The sequence below is a fragment of the Kryptolebias marmoratus genome, linkage group LG6 (assembly GCF_001649575.2).
Source record: "Kryptolebias marmoratus isolate JLee-2015 linkage group LG6, ASM164957v2, whole genome shotgun sequence".
In the NCBI taxonomy this organism is placed as follows: domain Eukaryota; kingdom Metazoa; phylum Chordata; class Actinopteri; order Cyprinodontiformes; family Rivulidae; genus Kryptolebias; species Kryptolebias marmoratus.
In genome coordinates this window covers 13,955,092-13,976,940 of record NC_051435.1, presented here as the reverse complement: position 1 = coordinate 13,976,940, position 21,849 = coordinate 13,955,092, and the positions used below count along the sequence as shown (strand labels likewise).

Here is a 21,849-nt window from a genome sequence, read left to right as displayed (position 1 = left end):
TGTCTTAAAGATTTTGTTAAGTGAATACCATGTTTCTTTAAATCTATATAAAAAAGATTAATCTTTTTCATGCAGTATGTTTTCATTAAATGGAGACTGATGATACAAAACAGAAATGACATCCAGTATATGTCAGGATTAGCACTTTGCTAGAGGAGCCTGCTCATATTGTGTTCAGTGGGAATGTTTTTAGTTTTCAAATTGGCCGACTTCTGGATTGAGGTCATCATTTCTACCTTGCAGCATAGCGTGCCCACATCTCAAAAACCGAACTCCCCAGAACACAAAATGACAAAAGAAAAATGCTGCTTGAATGCATTTGGAGTTTGACACCAGTGTTGATTCGACCTCAGTCCAAAGTGTCGGTGTGTGAATGTGACAGGCCGATCATTATCCGCGTCATCCCATATGTTTGATGGTTAAAAAAAGGATGATTGCTCTATGGGGAAAAAGCTTTAAAAGTTTTTTTCTTTCTTATTTGAGAGAATATACATTGTTATTTTTATGTACTTTATTTTTAGAGACTACAAATAAAGTTTTTGTTGAGACCAAATGTTTTTTTTGTTCTTTATTTTCCGAAAGAATTAGTTTAAAAAAATGAACAAACTGACTAATATGAAGCCAGATTTATTTATTGGAATCAGTTTAAATTATTTAAATTTTATTAAGCACTGCTAATTTGTGTAACTACCAAGGGAAACTTTTATCTAGAGAAATTAGCATTTTCTGTGAAAATGCAGTGAATGCTCAATGACTCCAGAAAATTGTTGAAGCTGAAAATGAATTATAAACCTTAAAACAAGCAGAGCTGAACTAAAATGAGCAAAACGGCAGCTAAAAACTAAATGAGGCATAAAACGTCAAAAATGGAGCATGTAAAGTAGATTCAGAGAACAATGTTTTTGAAGCAGTTGAGAGGAACTCAGTGTACTTTTTATGGTAATTTTTTTGTGTGAATAAAGTTAAATTCTTCAAAAGCTTAAAAGCTACAAATACTAAAAGTCGTAGTAGCAGAGCATTCCCAATCAAGCCTAATATTTTATATAAATGATTAAAATAGCACAAAGTAGTTTGATTACAAAGAAACGTACGGGCGAAACTAGAAACAGGGAAACAATTATTTTCCAATCATACAAACATCAGGTGATTCCATAATTTACAGTTTAAATTTTTTTGCACTCTTCTTTTTGTTCATTTTTTATTTAGGAACCTTATTAGAACTACAGTGTTATATGTCTTTAAAGACTTGAAGCTTTCTGCTTAACTGAGCTGTAGTTATGAAATGTGTAAGAATTTTAGGGACCTCCCTCATGTTCATTTCTGTTTTCTATACATGGAGCTCTCTGGTATTATTGACCAGGATTATATAAACCTCAGCAAGACCGTATTAATCTGCTCAGAGCAAAACGTGGATTGGGTGAGCCCAAGCTTCTTTAGTGAACAGTCAGCCAATCAAAAAGCCAACATCAGTGGCTTCTGAGCCCCTCTGACCTACAGTTTAACTCCAAACATCCTTTTTATCCCCTATCAACACGTGTGTAACTTTCTATAACTAACAGTGGATTAATAGTTACCTCGTGGAGACGTCATGAAAGCAGAACCTTGGCATTTGGTTTGCTTGATTTAGAACAAAATCTGCAAAAATCTAAATTAAAATGTGTTCATTTTAAAAGAGACTGGATCAGCACTGTTGAATGAATCTCTATGAGTCAGAGTGGCATTTAGAGATCATGATCAGTATTTAGATGATGACTCATACCCCTGATGCTCACTGACACTCCACTGCAACAAGTTGAAATACAGCTTCAGGGAAGAGGGGAGCAGTTCATGCATTACAGTAATTTTGAAAAATTACTGACTCTTTCTCATGTGCATTTTAAACCCCAACTAAAGCTGAATAATGAGTAACTTTGATTCAAATGAACAAACAGTTGGAAGTTTCTCTTTTAAGCCTAAGTAGCTTTGTTATAATCAGTGTCATATTGACCTGTGCATGAATACAAGTTTGCAATAATTACAAAATAATCAGCAAAACCGCACACTGACAAAATATATTTGAGTGCTAATATTTGCCTCTCAGGGAAGAGAGTCACTCTGTACCCGCAGGCATACTGCATGTCAAATAAAGGATTATTGTAGGATTAAAAACCTTTGTAACTAATTTCATCAGACCGTATCTTCTTTACTGAGTTAATTTGTCTTCAGTGATCTAAAGTAATCAAAATATTCCCACAAGTATGTTTTTTCTTTTAGCAGCAATAAAATAGAGTACATGTTTTTTTCTTATTTTTTAATCTTTTAACCCAATTACAATTTGGATTTTTTTTTTACTGTTTTATAATATGAATTAATGATTAGCTGCAGTCAGAAGCATCTTTATATTCCCAGTTCACTTTTAAAATTGTGCCCCTGTGTTTCTGTTGCATATTGAGATACGTGGCTGTAAGAAAACAACATCACGATCGCCTCCTTACGTATCTGATAATCCACGGAGTGTGATTTCCAGCAATGCCAGGTTGCTACAGATGTTTTAGTCATGTTAAAAAAAATTCTGTAGCATGATCGTAGCAGCTTCAGAAAGTTACAAATCCCTTCCATGTCAGTCATAGTAACGAAAGTTTTGAGGCAGTGACCAAACATTAATGTTACACAATCTCATGCTTGTCTATGGAAATGCTCTGTCTGCACTGCCATGGTATTGCCAGAGCCCAGCTTTTTTTGGGGGTTCTGGTTGCATGATCTGTACCTACAACAAGAGATAAAGAAGTTACATTCAGATCAGGAATGCAATACAAACACAAATGTTAACTAATTCATCAATAATTGTCATAAAAACAACAAAAGTAGTTTCCCAAAAAGCTGAATAAGTGGAACTCAGTACATTAAATGTAATGAGGATTTTTAAAGTGCTGATTCTGAATATGTGCTTTTTTCATCATAGATTATTGGTGGATCAGTCAGTTGAACAGATTCACAACCTGTGCAGAATATTCTGAGTTTCCCCAACAGAAATACAGCTCAAAAGTGCTGCAAAAGACTGAGTTGAGATAGTCTATCTTGTTTATCAAATTAGTTTGAATTCTCCCTCCGCCATATATCACTCACATTTCGCCTACTCCCACCAGACCCATGCCCGGCCTCTCTCCCCGAAAGGAAACTAATGATATTGTGCTTGTGGAAAAGTACTGGCATCCAGGCTATGCTTTGTTCATTGTCTATTTTGGAGAGAGAAAACGTGAACAATAGTTTGAGACAAACGCTTGAATTGGATGGATTAGACAGACGGAGTCAGGCAGTGTGCATTACAGTCAGCAGCTTTAAAGGTTTAACTCAACCCCATGTTACCCAACAGAATACCTTAATCTAATTATAGCCTTAATTCATGGTCTTTGTCTTGTTATTTATATGATGCTATGTCTGGCTGGGATAAGGCAGGATATCAGTGTTATTAGAATCACAAAAAGAACTATCATGATATGAAGTGGCCAAAAGAGAACCCAGATATAGACCTCTCAAGAGGCAGTCAGATAGAAAACTAAAGTATTTAATTGCTCACCTAAACAAAACTGGAAGAACTGCAGGTTAAGTTTTCCTTAGCTTTGTTAACAGAAGCCAGGAAAGGTCAAACCACTGGGATCTGACACGTCAGGAGCAAAACAGAAGGTGAAAGAAAGCCAAAGTACAACCAAAGGCTACAAAAAACTATTTCCAAAACTTCAAGAAATCACAGTTAAAAACACAAACTTTTCTCAACAAATACAAATAGCCATCAGCCATTGTGCTTTAATTGACTAGATTTATTTTATCAGGGCATTGCTGATCTTTGTTTACATATATATATATATATATGTGTGTGTGTGTGTGTATGTGTGTGTATATGGTTGTTGATTGTTATGAAAAACACCAAATATATGTACAAATTATTGAATAAAAGACATGTTGTTATTGTTTATGTGAAAAATTTAATAAAGAGGGTTTACCAGAATGTGGATGTTGGTTAAAGTTTGTTGAAGGTGCAGTGTTTCCGTATTGTTTGATTTTGTGCAGATTTGGGGATTTATTTGTAATTTGAACAGTGTTTGTTATTTTGTACTTTGTTTGATGCTTACCGGTCTCAGACAGGATTAACACGTACACATTTTAGGTTTCAACACCTATGAAGGTTTCGCTATGAAAACACACAAGGCATTTCTTTCAACGAATGAAGTTACAGTCAGTTTAACCTTTTAATCAACAGTACAGATTTTCCTAACAAAATTTTATTTTTTGAGAAAGTATGAAAAAATAAATCAGAAACCTGCACTTATAAAACACAGGATACAATGTCTTTATCATGTCTGAAACAGCAGATCAGCAGAAACTGTTTTATTCCAAAGTACTATTTCTGTAACATCTGGGTTCTCTAAAGAACAGTAGCAATTATGCAGCTGCAGGGGTGAAGAACTGGGTGCCAGGTCTGTTGACCCCATTTTTTTTTACATACCATAACAGAGGTTATTTTAGGATTGTTCTCCTCCACCACCATCTATTCTGCCAGCTTTCTGATTGTTTTGTTGCCCATTAACTCAGCTGGATTTCACTTTTGATTTCAATATATTTTTTTCTTTTTTTTTTTCCAGAACCACAATGTTTCTTTGTGCTATTTTACTCTCACTGAAATGGGAGCAAGCACAGAGTCTCCCACCAGGATCATTAAAGCAGCATCAGTTCTGATTAACAGGAAGCAGCTGTATAAAATGGTTCTCAAAACATCTTGTTTCTTGTTTTTTTTTTAAAATCATATATCAAAACAATTTTAATGAGAAGTGAAAATTTATACTATTTAAGGGTCTTGAGACAAACTGGTTCCACAGTGTCTTAAAATATTTTACAAGCCATCACTTTCCCTTAATTCAAAATGTTTTTCACAAATGTAAATTTTAAATACCTGCAAAAAACAATCAAAAACATAATCCAACAAGCAGACATTTGCTTTTATGTTTATTTTTTGAATTTTGTGCATTTCCTTCCATTTGTATGTATATTTTAACACACTCTCTGGCAAACATTACTGTAATGCAGTTTATTTTTGATTTGCGGGCCAAACGTTCACAGTTCTTCATACATGAGCCAGTCAGGCCCAAATTTCCCTCTGTGATCAGATTTCCGGGCGATAAATGTGACAGTGCCATCCAGTGGCAACAGGAAGTGACATGTTTTACACTATTAGATTTATTTCCCATTGCCTGTTGACATAATCGACTTCCAACGTGATCATAAAAAGCTTAATAATATTCATTCCTCTTGCCAGAACTTGTTCATTTTGAGCAAATGGTCCTGTGATGGCAGCATGGCAAATGTTGATGTGCCATGACACAGGAAGTAGTTATAGCACATACTTACATAAATGTACAGAGATGGTTGTATAATAGAAAATTTGGCATAAATGTCAAATATCACTATTAGAAGTCAGCAAATGTCACTAAAATTGAAAATCTGCCACAGATGACCAACAGTTAACATGAAGTTTACCAGTTTGCTCCCAATTTTGCAGTTTTGAGGTGTTTATTTTTGTGAAACAATCTTTCAAGAGTTTAAATCAAAACAACATGTTAAATAAAGCTTCTGTTAACTAGATACCCTTGACAAGTTGCATTTTAGTCTAATAGTGAGCTGTCCGAGAAATATAAGAGGAACTTTTTGTAACTGAAATTGTCCAAACTTCCCCACACTTTACTTTTTTTATGGGTAGATACCTCGATCTCAATGTATTTACAGGCAGACATTCACAAAGTCATTGTGCTGCTAATTGGTAAAAAAAAGATTTTCAACAAGCTGAAAAACATCCAATTCTAATAAAATTTATAGTATGACTGAAACAATGCTTATATGCCTGAATGATTCATGAGTAAAAGTTAACAAAGAAAAACAAAGTCAGTTGCTTGACTGAAAAAGAGTAACAAAGCAGCCAAATCCCAAAGAAAAACTTTGGGAAGAAAACATTGAAGAACACTGAAGAAATGACTTTTGCACAGTGCAGTTTATTTGCACTCAATAAAGAGAGCATGTTCATTTATTTTGAATTTTTTTTACATTCTATTTCCAGCATTAAAAAAGCTATAAAAATCATGCCTCTAAACATTTACAAATCATTTCTAAAAGACAAGGTAAAGGAACACCGCAGAAAACGTGTCCTAACCTTTTAAAATAGTTTTACTGTCATCAGATTAAAAAACAACAAGAATAAAATAATAACGTTTCCTACTTTTGACACTTGATTTACTGATCAGGAAAATAAAGAGTTTGAAAGATTTGTAATTTATTATATGATGTTCATATTTACATTTACAAAATGAATTTATGAAATGCAGTCATATTGTAAATATTCACATTTACAACTTCAGTAAAAAGGCTAAAATCTGTTTATTTCCAGATTTTTTAAAGATATTTAATTACACTGACCAAAATCAGTGCTTTTTTACGCCTCTGCCTTTGTTATGTTACCATAGCTAAGCAAACATGAAGGTTTAAAAATGTTCTTGTTGTTCATTCCCTTTGGGGTGACAACGAGAGCAGCCATGTAGGGAATGTGGTGTGACCTTTCAAATATACCGTAAACACATAGTCAACGCATTCCTGGCGTTCCCCATGCACAGCCCCGACTAAACTATGGTGGCATGCCTGGGATTCTGGCATTAATCCGTTGAATAGGGCTTCAATGGCAAAAGGAAATATTTACCTCCTTTAGAAATAACAGCAGGAAGAATGGTGTCTAGCGCCACAATAGTAACTGTGACTCAGTGAAGCAAACACCAACGAGGCTTTTTTCTTTGTTTTCCAGGTCAAACTGACTTCTGACGAGAAGGTTTATAAAATCATTCAAATGAACAACACTGACTGTGGGTGTGAAGTATTGATAAAGAAATTGCTGATAAGGAAGCGGTGAGATCATAATGACAAGATAGGCAAAGAAAAAAGCCACTAAGTTATATATAACAAAAAAACAAAACAAAACGCCCTTATCAACACCCCTCATTTTGTCATAATGTGTGAAGAAAAACAGTCCTTATCGCTCCTATTATGGTCCCGTATTATCCTGTGACCGTGAACTTGCAATAAAATAGGTGAGGGTGAATGGAAATATTTAAACTGTGTAATGTATCATGCCTTTTTTTTTCTCTCTTGAACAGTCCCTACAGGGTCCGAACTCGAGCCTTTTGCATTTTCCCAGACAGAGGGATTTCACTGCAGGAGTGTTGTAATAAAAAAAAACCAGGATTTTTCCCCTCCACTAAATGATGAGGACTAGTGTTTTTCAGATTAGGTTTAACATAATTGTGAATGTAGTTACACACTTCCTGTCGGTTGTATCAGGAAGAACAACATACTCCTGCACCAAAAATCTGACGGTAATTGTCTTTAGGTGCTCAAAAAGTTGCACAGAGTTTGTTTTCTAAGGATCATTCATTATACATCAACCAGGATCATTTTTGTCATTAATATATGTCAGGGTAGAATTGTTTGTTTTTGATGACCTTAAAACGATAGTTCAGATCTTTTAAAGTGGGATTCTGTGAGAAGGTTGTGAACAATTAATATCTTACCTGTTGCAGATAGCTCTTTAAACGACTTCAGTTTGGAGTAATAAATACCTTTAGCCACTTTGCAACATTTTTTTTCTAAAAATATTGTGATATTATTGCCAGAAGTGTCCCAAACGTCACCAGTAATGCCATTTGTGCTTGCAAATAAACACGGAAGTCTATGTGAATAACAGTGCTATGCAAAATTAAAAAACAGTGTCAAGGTTTATCAAACAGCATTTGCATGAACTGCTATGAATTTTCTTTGGCTGAACCTGTTTTAAGGTGACAGCAATCCATTTTGGTCTTGGCCTCGCTCAGAGTAGCTGTTAGTTCGTCAATCCGCTCAGAATTAAACTCTTTTACTCCAAACTGAGGTTGTTCAAGGAGCTATCGACAACAGGTAAGATACTAAATGTTTTTTTTTTTTTACCTTAGAACCCCTCTCCAAAAGATCTAAACCATTGCTTTGATAACTCATTAAAATTCAATATTATCATTCAGTTACCGATTTATTAAAGGACTGTGCTGTTTTAAAGACAACTTATATTGTTGTAAATTCATCAGTTTGAAACAGCAAGCAGTGTTTCTTAAAATGGTATGGACTTCGTGTTTTCTCAGAAACACCTTCACTAGTCAAAACAACACAGGTCAACCATAACAATATGACTGCCAGCTTTTTATTATTTATCTTTTATTCTACTTTTGACACCATTTCAACCAGACAGCTAATGGACGAAGGACATCTGGTGGTGTTCGGTTTTGGTACATCAGTAATAGATCCTATGGGGTCTGTAGATTAAGGGGTGGATTGAGCCCATCAGATCAGTATTCGATGAGTTTTGACTCTCAGTTGTATTCTTATGTAATTTCACCACTATTTGTGATTGCTGTTAATCATGTGTGAGACCAATTCGCATGAAAAAGACCTTGAGCTGAATTTTGTTGGAAATGGCCCTTCATGTGTTCAGTACCTCTGGGCAGGTTTGACCACAAGCTGTAATGTGATACTTTGGCGAAAGCACACAACAGCGAGGGAGGGATTTGAGTTTGAATATTATCAGCAAGGGCACCAAAGTCTAAACCTTTTTATTGCCTTGCTAACTCACAGCTTTAACTGTTCATTTGCAATGGAAATCTCCCAAATTTGAAAGCAGAAGGGAAGTGGTTGACCGGTACAGGAGTGGTCAAACAATCCGTATGTGTCCTTCAGTCCTTGAACTGTAAAATCAGAAGCTAGAGAGGCAGAAACCTTCTCCAAAAGCTTAGTTTGTTCACGTCCAGAGGCCCGATTAGACACCTTCCACCATGCTACATCTGAAATTTAAAATTTTACAAAAACATATCATTGGAGAGAAGGAAAATCAACATCAAAATTCATAATTAAATAACGTTTTAGGGAATAAAAAACAAACAAACTCTTAAATAAATGTACAAATCCCTAGAAGACCAATATTTTTATTGTAGAGCATGAGATAAATGTATGACAGAAAGTGAAAAATGGGTATGATAGCATTTAAAGGGAGGGGTAACTTTAGAGAGAAACGAACACTTATGGAAAAATACAACAGTAATGGGTTCAAGGACAAGCAAGGGAAAGATAATACTGGATCACTCACAGCACCTGCAAGTTACAACATGACATATTTCCATTTATTCAACTTCTTAACGAATCATTTTCATCTAACAGATGAGTCAGTCTTCAAAGTTTCTTGTAAATTTGAAGGTGAGGCCAAGTGAAGATAAAGAGTAAAACCACATTCTTGACAAGATTATACACATTATGTAATCGTGAAAGCTGAATTTTATGAATTTCAGAAAAATACTGTAGATCAGTGATGCCACACACACACACACACACACACACACACACACGCATACACACCTCCTGAAAAAAGGAATGTAGCTGGTGTGAGTGTGGGACTACCTGAGCAAAATAAAAACATTGTGTGAATGAGTGTGTGTGCGTGTGTGAATCTGCATTTTGGAGTTTATATAACAGTCCAACCTGCCTGTGAGTTTATGGTTCACTGCCTCTTGAGGATCTTCTGCATATGTCACTCTGGCCTTGGGGTTTCTGTTGCTGTTCTGGTCCGTCGCCGACACCTGGCGTTTAATCCGACCACGCTTGTGATGACGTCAGATGGCTTCTGGTCACAAAGATCCGTCATGGCTTCGTTGCTCGTAGTTTGTTTACGCTCAGGGCGAGCTGTACTTCACAGCCTTTTTTAAAAATTCAGATATTTAAATCATAAAAGGCTTTTTCAGATATTGTTGTTTCTATTATTCATTCAAATTTCAGAGTTTGTCCATAAAATGTAGTTTTCTGCTTTTTGGTAGAGGTGAACGCTTGTACAGACAACAGTTCTGGTGTTTCTGGAGGAGCACCATTACCTCAACAGAAATATCTAAAACCAGTTGTAATGTGACAAATGCTGAACTTTAGAGAGAAATCTTTCTTGCATTCATGTGACTGTTACTTTGTTATTTGGCACCCCCTCCCCACCCAATCATAACAGTGTTGCAGAACAAGCTCACAATCCTCCCTAAAGCAACAACACTTCCTGACACCAACGAGATGTTCTTAAAGATTCCTCATGACAAGTTCAAGGGACACAGAAAAAGATCCCTTAATGTTGATGTCAGCTCCCTGTCACATTGATGTGTCAGAACAAGCACAAGCCCCAAAGGCTTAAAGATGTTTTTTCCTTATGAAGAACATAAAAAACTGGGCAGGTGTGTTTATTGTTGGAGTGGATTAATTTAAATCTATGGTATGTGTTTTTTCTGAGCAATGGCGTTTTGAGACGTTGAACCGCAAGTAACGTTTGTTTTTTTCTCACTTGATAATCCTCATGATATATAGTTCTATAGGTGAACACTTAAAGCCTTCAAACAATGTTTGAGTATTTGTTTCTTCATTCTCAGACGTCAGGCAGGTCCAGTGTGAAACATCAACACACACAAAAAGAAGATATGTAAGTCTAACCTTTACAAAGCCAGCCAGTGTATGAATATTTACTGTGAAAAGCCTCTGGTTATTTTTTTTATCACAGATAAAACTATTAAAGTCAAACTGTGTAAGGCATAAAATGTTACCTGTTTTATTTTTTAATATATATTTTACTTCCAGAGAACCAGACTTTTTTTTTTTTTTATAATTGCTTAAAGTGATTTTGAGCATTGATTCTTCAGGTTTCTTCAGTTTTCCTTTGGACTTCGGCCTCTTTTCACTCATTTTTAATCCAGTTATTGTCAGATAAATAGTTTTTTTAAGCACCTTTACTCTGATCTATGAATTATTCAGAAATCAAAAAGCTCCTAAACTCAAGGGATGAACCAGTTTTGTCAAACATAAACAGACAACTTTGCAAAAAAATCTGTGTTAAATCAGATATTTAGCTTTAATAACTAGCTAAATTACTTGCAGAGCAAGCTGATTCTCGAAGAGCTATTAGCTAAAAACCTGATATACAGATGATCAACTGAAGGATGATACATTTCTCAGGTGTTAGCTGTTTTTTTTTCCTATTTCACAAAGAAATGACTTTCAGGTCATTTTTTTCCTGACACTTCTTTGTTTTGTCTTCCACTTGTCCACATTCCTTATTTTTTAAAGCACACACTACACAACATAATCTCATGGTAAGGCACATGGACTGGACAGGAACTGAGTGAAAAAGCAGCTAATGATTAAAATAATTATAATAATGACAACAACAACAAACAAACAAAAAAAAAAACCCAGACCTTCAGAAATTCTAGATAGCTATCGCTGAAGTCTACTTTAAAAGATTACAAGAAAGTCTGGCTACTTAGAAGCAAAATTTAAATAAATCAAAGCTATCCTTGAAGGAATGCATAGCACTCAGCGTATGTGTTAGGGGTGAGTCTCAACTACTATCAACCAAATTCGATCACTTTATCTTTAAAACCAACTGGGTTTTAGCCATTTGTATGTGTTGTGAGGTCTAACAGACTGCAAGACGAACGGACACACAGACAATTATTTACATGACTGCCTGCCTGTTATGGTGTTTTATTTTTGCACAATAATGTAAAACTGAAAAGATACCAGTCTTATAAATCAACAACAAGACCAACGATTTAGTTTCCAGTTGTTAAAAGTCATTTTACTTTAGAAAGTCTTACAAAAAACAGACAGAATGATGCACATTTTGAGCAGCAAACACTTTGGTGAGTGTTAATAATTTTTGTTGACAGAAAGACTGGTCTGCAACCCTTTCCTGCGCTGGGAGATTTGATTTCATTTTACGAAATAGGAAAGATACCAGCACTCTTCAGGCTGATGTGGTGTCTGTATCATTTATTGCAAAAAGCATCAGATGTGCCGGTCCCTGCTGTCAGCTCGTTTCAACACACGATGTCTTGTAATGAGCTTTTGACACACTGAGTCTGCTGAAAGCTGATCAGGGGAAAAGGAGAAGCAAACAAACAAAAAAATAAAAAAAATCCCAAGTCTTTGCCAAGATTTTTGGGTAACCTCTGCATTTTTAATTCTCTGGCACATAAAATTTTCCATCTGTGAAAGACAGCATGAAGACAGAGCTGAATTTACAATAGATAACTTTTTTATTTTAATGTCTCGTTGGCACATTAAAACTATGCGGTCACCTTATGATGCGGCACATGAATCATCTCAGATAAGGCTCTTTCATTTATTACCTTTTTCAATCTGTGACACTTACCTAGTTTTGGTTCTGAATTTGTACAATCTTATTTTCTTATTTATCCCATGTGCATCTAACTGTTTTCACAGAAAAAAAATCTGCTGAATAAGTAGATAAAGAAAATATTTTTTTTATCAAGTTAAAAAACTTAACAAAACTTGAACAGTTTTTGTCCAACAGAAGGACAAGCATCATCATCTTCTTAATAAAATAATGTATATATATATATATATATATATATATATATATATATATATATATATATATACATATATATAAAATTGAAGAAAGTAGCTTTAAATGTTCTGCATTACACTGCCATCTACTGTTTCAGTCACTTATGATTTTAATAGTGCTTCCTCTTCTTCCTCCTGTTAACTGATCAGGAATTACAGATTAGTCAACATAAATCACATAAATGTGAATATGTTCTAGTTTGAACTACTTTGAGATCTAACTTTTGTTGTACTGTTAAGGCTGCACTGAACTTTTCGACCACCCGCCCTGTGCACACACACTGAAAACCACCCTCCTTGTTCCAGGAAAGGATAAAACAGTAAACAGACTAAGAGCAGAGACTGACTGAGCTTCACTTTAAGATGTGAACAGATGATTTGTCAGTTCGGGTTTATTCTGTTCTCATTGAATTAATTGATACCCTATCTAATTTCATGATGTGGCCTTCAAAGGTCTGAACAGTACAAAAAAACCCCAAAACAAATGTTGGTAAATCCTTAACTTGTTATGTGTATCTGAGAGCAGAATACAAATGATTTTGGAACATCAATTCAACAACTAAGCACCTATGATTTGACCTCTTTAGAGCTTTTTAATTTGCTGAATGTTGCTTTAAAAACCTCAGGTGCCATATCTGTATATTTTCAAGTTTTGTAGTTTAGAAAAAACAACACGAGCCACCTTTTGCAGCACCTTAATCAACATTTAAAAATCTGTTTCTGAGGAGTCAGCAGCTGATTTAAATTTTCACCTACAGGGGGCAGCATCAGCTTTGTTTTAAACCCTTGGATAATCAGTATACTTGATGAAAAAGACTACAGCAAAGCTGTAGCTGCCCAGTTTATGTGAATTAACCACATGAAAACTAAGTGGATTAAACTCACATTCAACCTGTACTATAGGAGGATAAATGATGGCGATAGTTTGCATGTTTAAGGTGTCAAACCCATGGAGCCCAAACTATGAGCAGAGTCTTTGAATTGCTCATTGCACACCTGTTGGCCGGTTGTCTTACAAGCTGTCTCCTAAAATACAAAAACATCTTCTACTCTTGCACTGCAGCCAACATGTTTGGTTCTTAAGGTTTGTAGATATAGTGGAACTGGAAAGTTTGAGGTTCGGCTATTTCCTCCAACGTCACTAAATCCCTTAAAGAAATATCAGAGGGAGGGACCACTGTTCCTAATAAATCCCCACTGTCATCCTTTGCTATTTCCCTTTCTCACTTGCTGGTTTATTTTTAGCTTTTAAACAACTGCTCTCCTAAAAATGGTCCTGTCCTGAATGGGTTGGGGAAGAGGAGCGCGACTATGTATGGTATCCACCCTCGGAATCACACGGGCCTGACAGCTCCCTGTTTTCCCCTTTGTGTCCACTCAGAGCAGGCATGATGGAATAATCAGAGAGGGAAGGGAAAAAAAGTTTCTGAAGAAGATTTTTGGATTTCTTTGGGGGGGATGCCTAACAGCTTCCACTGACAGACTGCTTTCTGCTCCTTCCTGCAGGATTTCCCCCATCTCCCCACAGGTGTTAGCCGACAGTTCCTGCAACTTCATTCACTGAAACCAAGTCCTCCTCTGGGAGTGCGGGGTAGCTTTGGACCATGCTCTCCCTGTGGCTGTTCCTGCTCCCTTGCCTAAGCCTTGTGAGTGTGGCACCGGCCGAAAAGGGCCTGGAGTTCCCACAGTATGATGGGAAGGACCGCGTGCTCGACATCGATGACAAGAACTACAAGAAAGCCCTGAAGAAGTACAGCATGCTCTGCCTGTTCTACCACGAGCCCGCAGCAGACAGCAAGGAGCTGCAGAAACAGCACCAGATGACTGAGCTGGTGCTGGAGGTAAAGTATGATAAAGAGGGCAAAAACAAATCTAAATTTAAAACATTCAAGTCAGAGGGGCAAAAAGTCTTTCAGTTTATTCAATGAGATCAATGAGTACAGACTCTGAGTAGACAGTAATTCAATAAGATGCAACACTGTCACTTTAGATTATTTCAGCTTAGTTCAATGTGTATCTCCATCCAATAGAAATGCATGAGCTGTGTTCATCCTGTGGCTTTTCTCAGCTGTCAAAAAAGGACAAGAGATCATAAAAACATATGAGCTGAAAAGCACAACCCCCTTCTAGGATTTAAAGGTGTTTAGATTTACCTGGAAACTAGTTAAAAGATTAAAAGGATTTCACGCCGTTAAAATGCCACATAATTTACAATGCCTTGTTCCTGTTGCAGACAGCTGAAGCTGAGTTCCTATTTAAACTCTGAAGTAATCTGATCCCAAACGGCCTTACTTGCTACTTGTTTTACGCATCACAGGTGGGCAGAGGTATTATAGCCAGGCACTCGTGAAACAACATGCAAGGAACCTGGAGCTGATTGCAATATGGGGCACACACTCGTAACCGCTGATGTAAAAAGGAAAGTTCAGATTGTTTAAAGGGGGATTCTGTCAAAAGGTGATGAATAATCAATTGCTTACTGTTGTAGATAGCTCTTTGAATGACCTCAGTTTGGGAAAACAGCGCTTAATTTAAACGGATCCAAGTGAAGCCAAGCCTTAAAACAACTTCAATCTCAAAAATGCTGTTTTTTAAACCTTTACACTGACATCAGCTTTGCACCACATGCTCATTCAGGCAGAAATATTAATATAATCTTGTAAGAAGTGCTCCACGCTGCATTGGAAGTACTACAGCTAGCTGCTGCTGCTACTATTTGTTCTTTTAAATAATATAGGCCTCAGCTGTTCTTTCCAACCCGATAAATATTGCAGTTACTGCCTTACAATTCAAGTAATTGAATCATTGGAGCTTCCAAACTTGACTTTTTACATCAGAATAACTCTTCTTTTGAATATTCTTATCCAAATAAGCAAATAAGGCAAAACATAAATGGAGCATCGTTCACTAGTTCTATGGGAACAAATCTGCATGTGTCCTTGTGTGCTAAATGACATAAAAATCCAAAATGATTAAACGTTATTTAAACATTAAAATCTATGTAAATATTCAGCTCCGCTGCATTAATAGCAGCCAGATTCTCTCCAGGACACTGTTAATTTTGTCAGCATGTTTCTTCCTCTGTGGTAGGAGACGTCAAACACTCCCAGAGCTCTTCTACTGTACTGTGCAGAACAAATGCCAGAACAATTATATACAGTATACTATTACTTTGGTTATATTTAGAACATCACTGAGCGATTATGTAAATGTATCTCTGTGCCCCTAAGTACCTCTGTCATTATGGCAATTTATGGTGGTGCTATCAGTTTTCTGTTCACAGCCTTATTTAATGTCTTTACTGGACTTGAAATCTTAGTGGAAAACATTTGAAATCTGATTAAAAGGTTATTTTTGTGTCTTGCCTCCTAATGCTCAAAGACTTTAATACTTTTCTTGCAGTTTGAACTTCAATGACATGTCTTTCAGCTTGTAGCTCAGGTAATGGAAGAGAAGGACATCGGGTTTGGAATGGTTGACTCAAAAAAAGATGCAAAGGTTGCAAAGAAACTAGGTGAGTATGCCTACTTTACAAACAGTTTTTTTTTATCTTGTGGGTCAGATGACAACCTTTGCTCACATAAATTTAATTTAAAACAATATTTACCTTCTTCTAAAACAGGGTTCTGTGGAAAGGTTATGACAATTAATATCTTGAGGTTTTTCAGACTTGAGTTGACAGCAACAGTCCACCTTTAGTCTTGGTCTCTGTGAGACAATAAGCTCATCAATCCTGTCAGAATTGAATTTATTTCTCCAAACTGAGGTCATTCAAAGAACTATCTACAACAGGTAAGATATTAATAGTTCATAACTTTTCCACTGAACCTCACTTCCAAAAAATTAGAGCTACATCTTTAGGAGTCAGAGCTGTTTTCTAAATAACATAATAATATATCATGTCCTTTCTTTTCAGACTTGGAGGAGGAGGGAAGTGTGTATGTTTTCAAGGCTGACAGGGTGATTGAGTTCGACGGGCTGCTGTCTGCTAACACTCTGGTGGAGTTTTTATTAGATGTGAGTGGATTTATTTCAGAACAGATTTCCAGCTGTTAGCTTTAATCAACAGCAGTCTTGTCAGAGTTAAAAGGTCACTTCGGTCCCCTCCAATCAGCTTTGATTCTCTCTGTCTTTAGCTACTGGAGGAGCCAGTGGAGATTATAGAAAACGCCCTGGAGCTGAAAGCCTTCGACAGAATGGAGGAGGACATTCGTCTCGTTGGTTACTTTAAGAGTGAAGACTCTGAACGTGAGTGCTTCAGTTTGTGAAGTATACGGCCATTTGCACCGCTCACTGCCCTGTTATAGATGGCTCAGAGATGGACTTCCTGTGCCCTTCATCAGAACATGAGTGGATTTTAACCCGCTCACCTCCATGGATTTACAGATCCAATTTTACCATTGCTGCTAGCACAGCTGCCCTCTCACATGCTTTGGAGAAACTGGTTTACTTTGAGCAGCAGCTACATCCCATCTGACTATCTATTTCCACTCCACAATGTGTGATCACAAAGATAAGAAAACAAGAAATGTGTCTTTAGGTACAATAAAAAAAGAATTGTGCACTACAATACTTTTTTCTCCCCTAGATTATGAAGCATTTAAAGAAGCTGCAGAGCACTTCCAGCCCTACATTAAATTCTTTGCCACGTTTGAGAGATCTGTAAGTTGCAAACAAAACACATGAACAATGCTGTAGAGAAATTGATGCAGTTGGCTGACCCGACTGGTGTGCTTTAGGTGGCCAAAGAGCTGACTCTGAAGCTGAACGAGGTGGACTTCTACGAGCCCTTCATGGAGGAGCCCGTCACCATCCCAGGCAAGCCTCACTCTGAGGAGGAGCTGGTGGACTTCATCACTGAACACAGGCGGTAAACAAACAAACAACTCCGCATTTATTTTAACGAATTCCTTGTCTTCGTTGCTGGATTTCTGTTCTGATCCTCGGTTGTCTCTGTGGCGCCAGACCAACCCTGCGAAAGCTGCGGGCAGAGGATATGTTCGAGACCTGGGTCGGTAATAAGCACCAATTACTTATGGGTTTTTCCAAACTTTTATAACCGGTTTATACATCTCAATCATTTTCCAGGAGGATGACATTGAGGGCATCCACATTGTGGCCTTTGCAGAGGAAGAGGACCCTGGTGAGAATGTGTTAAATTGTGGTACACATTTAATAATACATGGTGAGATAAATTTCTAAAGAACATTTTCTGCAATTAACTCAAGCAGCCAAAAAACTTGATAGCCCTGAGAAACCAAAAATGGGTTCTACAGATATGATAACATCATAAAAGATTTATATAAATTGTTGTTATAATGAGTTCATGTCTCCCAGATGGTTATGAGTTCTTGGAGATCTTGAAGGAGGTTGCCAGAGACAACACTCACCTTCCTGAGCTCAGCATCATCTGGATCGATCCCGACGACTTCCCACTGGTGAGCTCTACAGCTCATTATTAGGATGGACAAACATAGATGGGAAAGATATAAATCATATATACAAGATACTAATAAGAAACAAAACAGTGAATAAAGATGTGTAGGTCCATATCTGATGCTGTCTTTTATCCTGCTGACCACTTCCAGCTGATTCCCTACTGGGAGAAAACCTTCAAGGTGGATCTGTTCAGACCGCAGATTGGAGTCGTCAATGTTACAGATGTGAGTCCCTGACTGCCTGTTTGATGTGATGACAGGTTTTTAGGACACAGTCTGACCTTAGTGTGTGTGTGTGTGTGTGTGTGTGTGTGTGTGTGCGTGCAGGCGGACAGTGTTTGGCTGGAAATGGAAGACGAGGAAGATCTGCCCACAGCTCAGGAGCTGGAGGACTGGATCGAAGATGTTCTCTCTGGCAAAGTAAACACTGAAGATGATGATGATGATGACAAAGACGAAGACGGCGATGATGACGACGATGACGACGATGATGATGATGAAGAGGATGATGATTAAGACAAAGCTAAAATTAATTTATTGCCTAAGAAACGTCTTTTTTCTTCGGTCAGTTTATTATATATTTAAATAACAATAAATACTAAATATTTTCCTGCTGATAATTTTAAATAATCCTATATTTAACATTTAATGATGCCATTTTTTGCCAGTGTTAATCAACCTGGGATGGGTTTGGACATTAAATAAAATTAAAATAGTTTGTATTCTAATGCTTCTGAAAGGAATGTGGCAAAAATATTTAAAACTGATGAATATTAATAAAAAATAACATTTTATTTCATCATTCATCATTTATAGCTTAAATATCAAAAACATCATGGAATCTACAATATAGGTATTTTAACTGTTGCTTTATTGTGGAATTTTAAAGTTAAGTTATTCTTTTCTTCATCATTTAAGAGCAAAATACTGTATTGAACTTCCTCCTTTGTATCTTCATCAGCAGCTGCAAGAAGCAATTAGAGGAGCATGCAGCTCAGCAGGAAGCAGTAACCATGGCGACTTGTTGCCTATCGCAGAAGCAACTGGCAATCAAATGGTGGCAAAAGGTGTTGAGGTTGCAACTGATTCTTATTTCTTTTGGCTAAATGTTTAGCAAAAATTCACAATAACTTCCAGTTCAGCTTCAGCAGACAAGTGCACATCTGCATATGAGTCTAAATATGAAAGTTAATTTTTGTTTTATTGAGAGGTGTTGATCAGTGCTGACTTAATTCCTCTGGAAACAATTGTCACACAAACATTCAGAGTTGTTCAGCTGTAATGTTTTACTGCATCAAACTCACCACATAAACACTGTGCTGAGCTCAACCTGTCAGGCATCTGTCTGCAGAGACTTTAGGCTGAAACGTGTGAGACACACGAGCTCTTAGACTCATCTAGTTCCCAAACCAGCAAGTTTAATGAAAGAAAATGATCAATTATGGGCTCTGAAAATGCTTAAAAATCCAGATAATTGTACAAATGTTATATAAACAGACTTTTGTTATAAACCACTGGAGCCCTGGATGTGCAGGCACGAAGCTTGGTGAAAACAATCCTCTTACTGTCACTAATTAGAGAACCAGGATGACATTGTTTACCCACCAGGGTTCTAGAAACCGATAAACACTCAAGAAATGACGAAGAAGAAAAAAATACAGCATGTGAATAATAAAAACATTTTCTTTTCAGGCTCCAATTTTAATACTCAATGTGACGTTTTGGGCTCATAAACAAAAAGACGTTTAGGGTCCGCTTGTTGTTTATAAAAAAATCAGAGTACAAAAAAAGCTAAAAGGTCATTACAAGTCTTTATTCATTGTTTCGATTTTTTCCACAGCTGCTGTGATTTTACATATTTTGTTGTATAAAAGAAGACAAGGACAACTTGGAGCTTATAACTTGTCAGCTGCTGTAGGTTTGGGAAGTCCGCCTCTCATTTATTCATGTTTTACACGTTCACACACACACACACACACACACACACAGACACACACAAACTTACTGGCAAACGCATGCTGAGCAGATCCTAAGAATGAAGTATAACCGAGGCACGTGTGTAGTTAAGAAGAGAAGGTATTTACAACCATCAACACTCCAAAACAGCCATGAACAAAACTACACCGTCTGTGAGCACAGTAATACTTTCAAAATGTATGACACGAGCCTCATAAATACAAAAGGTTTTTAAAAAAAGACACACATCAATTGTTCCGACACAAACACCGACAGACATTTGGAGAACAGTTTCAGTCGTGGCAGGTAAGTGGCAGCAGAGCATCAGACAAAACACACACAGCTCAGTTCAGTTCATTCAAACTAAATTATTCATTTTTAACACTTGCCTAAACATCTCCCAGCATGAGAATACAAATGATTAATTTTTCAAAGAGGCTTATGCAAGAATGTCCTAAATCTTTTATGAGGAATCTGAAAATCTGTTTTGGAAAAAAAAAACAACTACCTTTAGAATTGTGCTTTAAGGTCATTGGCAGAGAATAATAATAAAAAAAACTGCCATGGATAAAAGTTTATTTTCCAATATTATTATCAATAATTAACAATAATGCGCATGGAAACACTGACCTGCTATCACTTAATCACAGTGCATTGTCAGCTATTTTTCTTCCTAATTTATTAACTAAAACTGTGTGTATTCAGCTGTTCTGTGGTTTAAGATATCTGAAGCTGAGTAATCCAATCAAACAAAGCATAAATATACAAGGTAAAAAATCTTGGACAAGATAAAAAAAAATATTCCAACAATACACAATTTTAGTATTAAAAAAATCAGTTGGGATCAAGTGTATTTACATATAAATACTGTACAAACCTCTGTAATAAAGAATGATTATAAATAATGATTATAATAAAAAAGTAGTCCTGGTAAATCAGTGAAAACAGACTCCAGTGTAGACCTTTCAAGAAAAGCACTCGAAGTGCACCGTTTTGCATGTTCAGATGACACTTTTGTCCTAAATCCCACATTTTCCTACAGTTCCACAGCACAGACAGACATATAGGGTGAGGGGGTGATAGATGTTTGTGCATAGAGGAATAACTAAACTGTGCCCTGCAAACATCCACACGCAGAAATTCAAGCATCTCTCCCCCTTCTTTTGTATCATTTATGATCTTTCAAGTCCCCCTTCACAAAAACAAAATACTTTATATGAGAAAACTACTTACACGTAAGTACAAAAAACAATACAAAAAGCTCTTTTTTTGAAAAAAAAAAAAAAAAAAAAATCCAGTCCGAAGACTTTTAACAGTTCTGGTCGACAGGGTTGCTACTAAACGGAGGTTTCTGACTGGAGCAGCAGTAGAAACTTGTGTGACTTGGGGTCGATGTACTCCTCGGTCAGACGGATGTTGGGGATACTCTTGACTGTGATGGCCAAGCTAAAGTCAAGACACTTCAGCAGGAACTCGGTCCCCTCCTTAACGCCGCTGGTGACAGAAGCCTCGCTGATCAAAGTCCACTGATCGGCCATCCATCGCTCAGGGCCGTACTGCAGGGTCGGACCGGGGGCGAGGTAAGCCTCTAGGAAGGCCTGGACGCAAAACAAAACTAGCTGATATTTTTTCAATTTGTTCAGAATTAAACTTTAAATGTCTAAACTCAGGTTGTTTGAAGAGCTACCTATAACAGGTAAGATATTAATTGTTCATGGGTGTTCCACAGAACCCCACTTCAAAAAATCCTAACTATCTCTTTAAGGATTTTCTGAGAGCCACAATCCCAGACAGAGTAGTTTAAAGAGGTACTTGATTATGGGGCGCCGTTTGTAAAGGAGCTTGTGCTAAAAATTCATGCCTAAATTTTGTCACATTTAGCTTCTGCTAAAAATTCATGCCTAAATTTTGTCACATTTAGCTTCAAACACTGTTTAAAAATGTAGTGTTGATTTTCTGATGTCAC

General features: G+C 36.7%; 2 protein-coding genes across 3 annotated transcripts in view; one reads left to right on the top strand and one right to left on the bottom strand.

Moving 5' to 3' along the window:
• The first annotated feature begins 13,810 nt into the window (after positions 1 to 13,810).
• Positions 13,811 to 19,370, top strand: casq2 (calsequestrin 2). Of its 2 annotated transcripts, XM_017422735.3 has the most exons (12): positions 13,811 to 14,330; positions 15,919 to 16,003; positions 16,406 to 16,506; positions 16,626 to 16,737; positions 17,078 to 17,151; positions 17,229 to 17,359; positions 17,455 to 17,500; positions 17,578 to 17,632; positions 17,827 to 17,927; positions 18,078 to 18,152; positions 18,255 to 18,491; positions 18,889 to 19,370. In XM_017422735.3, the coding sequence occupies exons 1-11, from the start codon at positions 14,094 to 14,096 to the stop codon at positions 18,441 to 18,443; spliced, it is 1,206 nt and encodes a 401-aa protein (XP_017278224.1). In that variant the 5' UTR covers positions 13,811 to 14,093; the 3' UTR covers positions 18,444 to 18,491; positions 18,889 to 19,370. The 2 variants fall into 2 exon arrangements, with proteins under 2 accessions (XP_017278224.1, XP_017278223.1); XM_017422734.3 differs by lacking the exon at positions 18,889 to 19,370 and having other exon boundaries at positions 13,812 to 14,330; positions 18,255 to 18,721.
• A 13-nt stretch (positions 19,371 to 19,383) lies between these two features.
• LOC108239791 (vang-like protein 1) overlaps positions 19,384 to 21,849 on the bottom strand; it is a 20,312-nt gene continuing 17,846 nt past the window's right edge. Inside the window, exon 9 of the mRNA XM_017422733.3 lies at positions 19,384 to 21,481. Within this exon, the coding sequence (XP_017278222.1) occupies positions 21,221 to 21,481 (261 nt within the window). The 3' untranslated portion in view covers positions 19,384 to 21,220. The remainder of the gene's footprint in view (positions 21,482 to 21,849) is intronic.

Bases quoted from the DNA above. Each gene is read 5' to 3' on its own strand.
- casq2 (XM_017422735.3), top strand. From the start codon at position 14,094: ATGCTCTCCCTGTGGCTGTTCCTGCTCCCTTGCCTAAGCCTTGTGAGT. The intron at 17,152-17,228 runs GTAAGTTGCAAA...GGTGTGCTTTAG, and splicing joins TTGCCACGTTTGAGAGATCT to GTGGCCAAAGAGCTGACTCT. The intron at 17,501-17,577 runs GTCGGTAATAAG...ATCATTTTCCAG, and splicing joins AGGATATGTTCGAGACCTGG to GAGGATGACATTGAGGGCAT.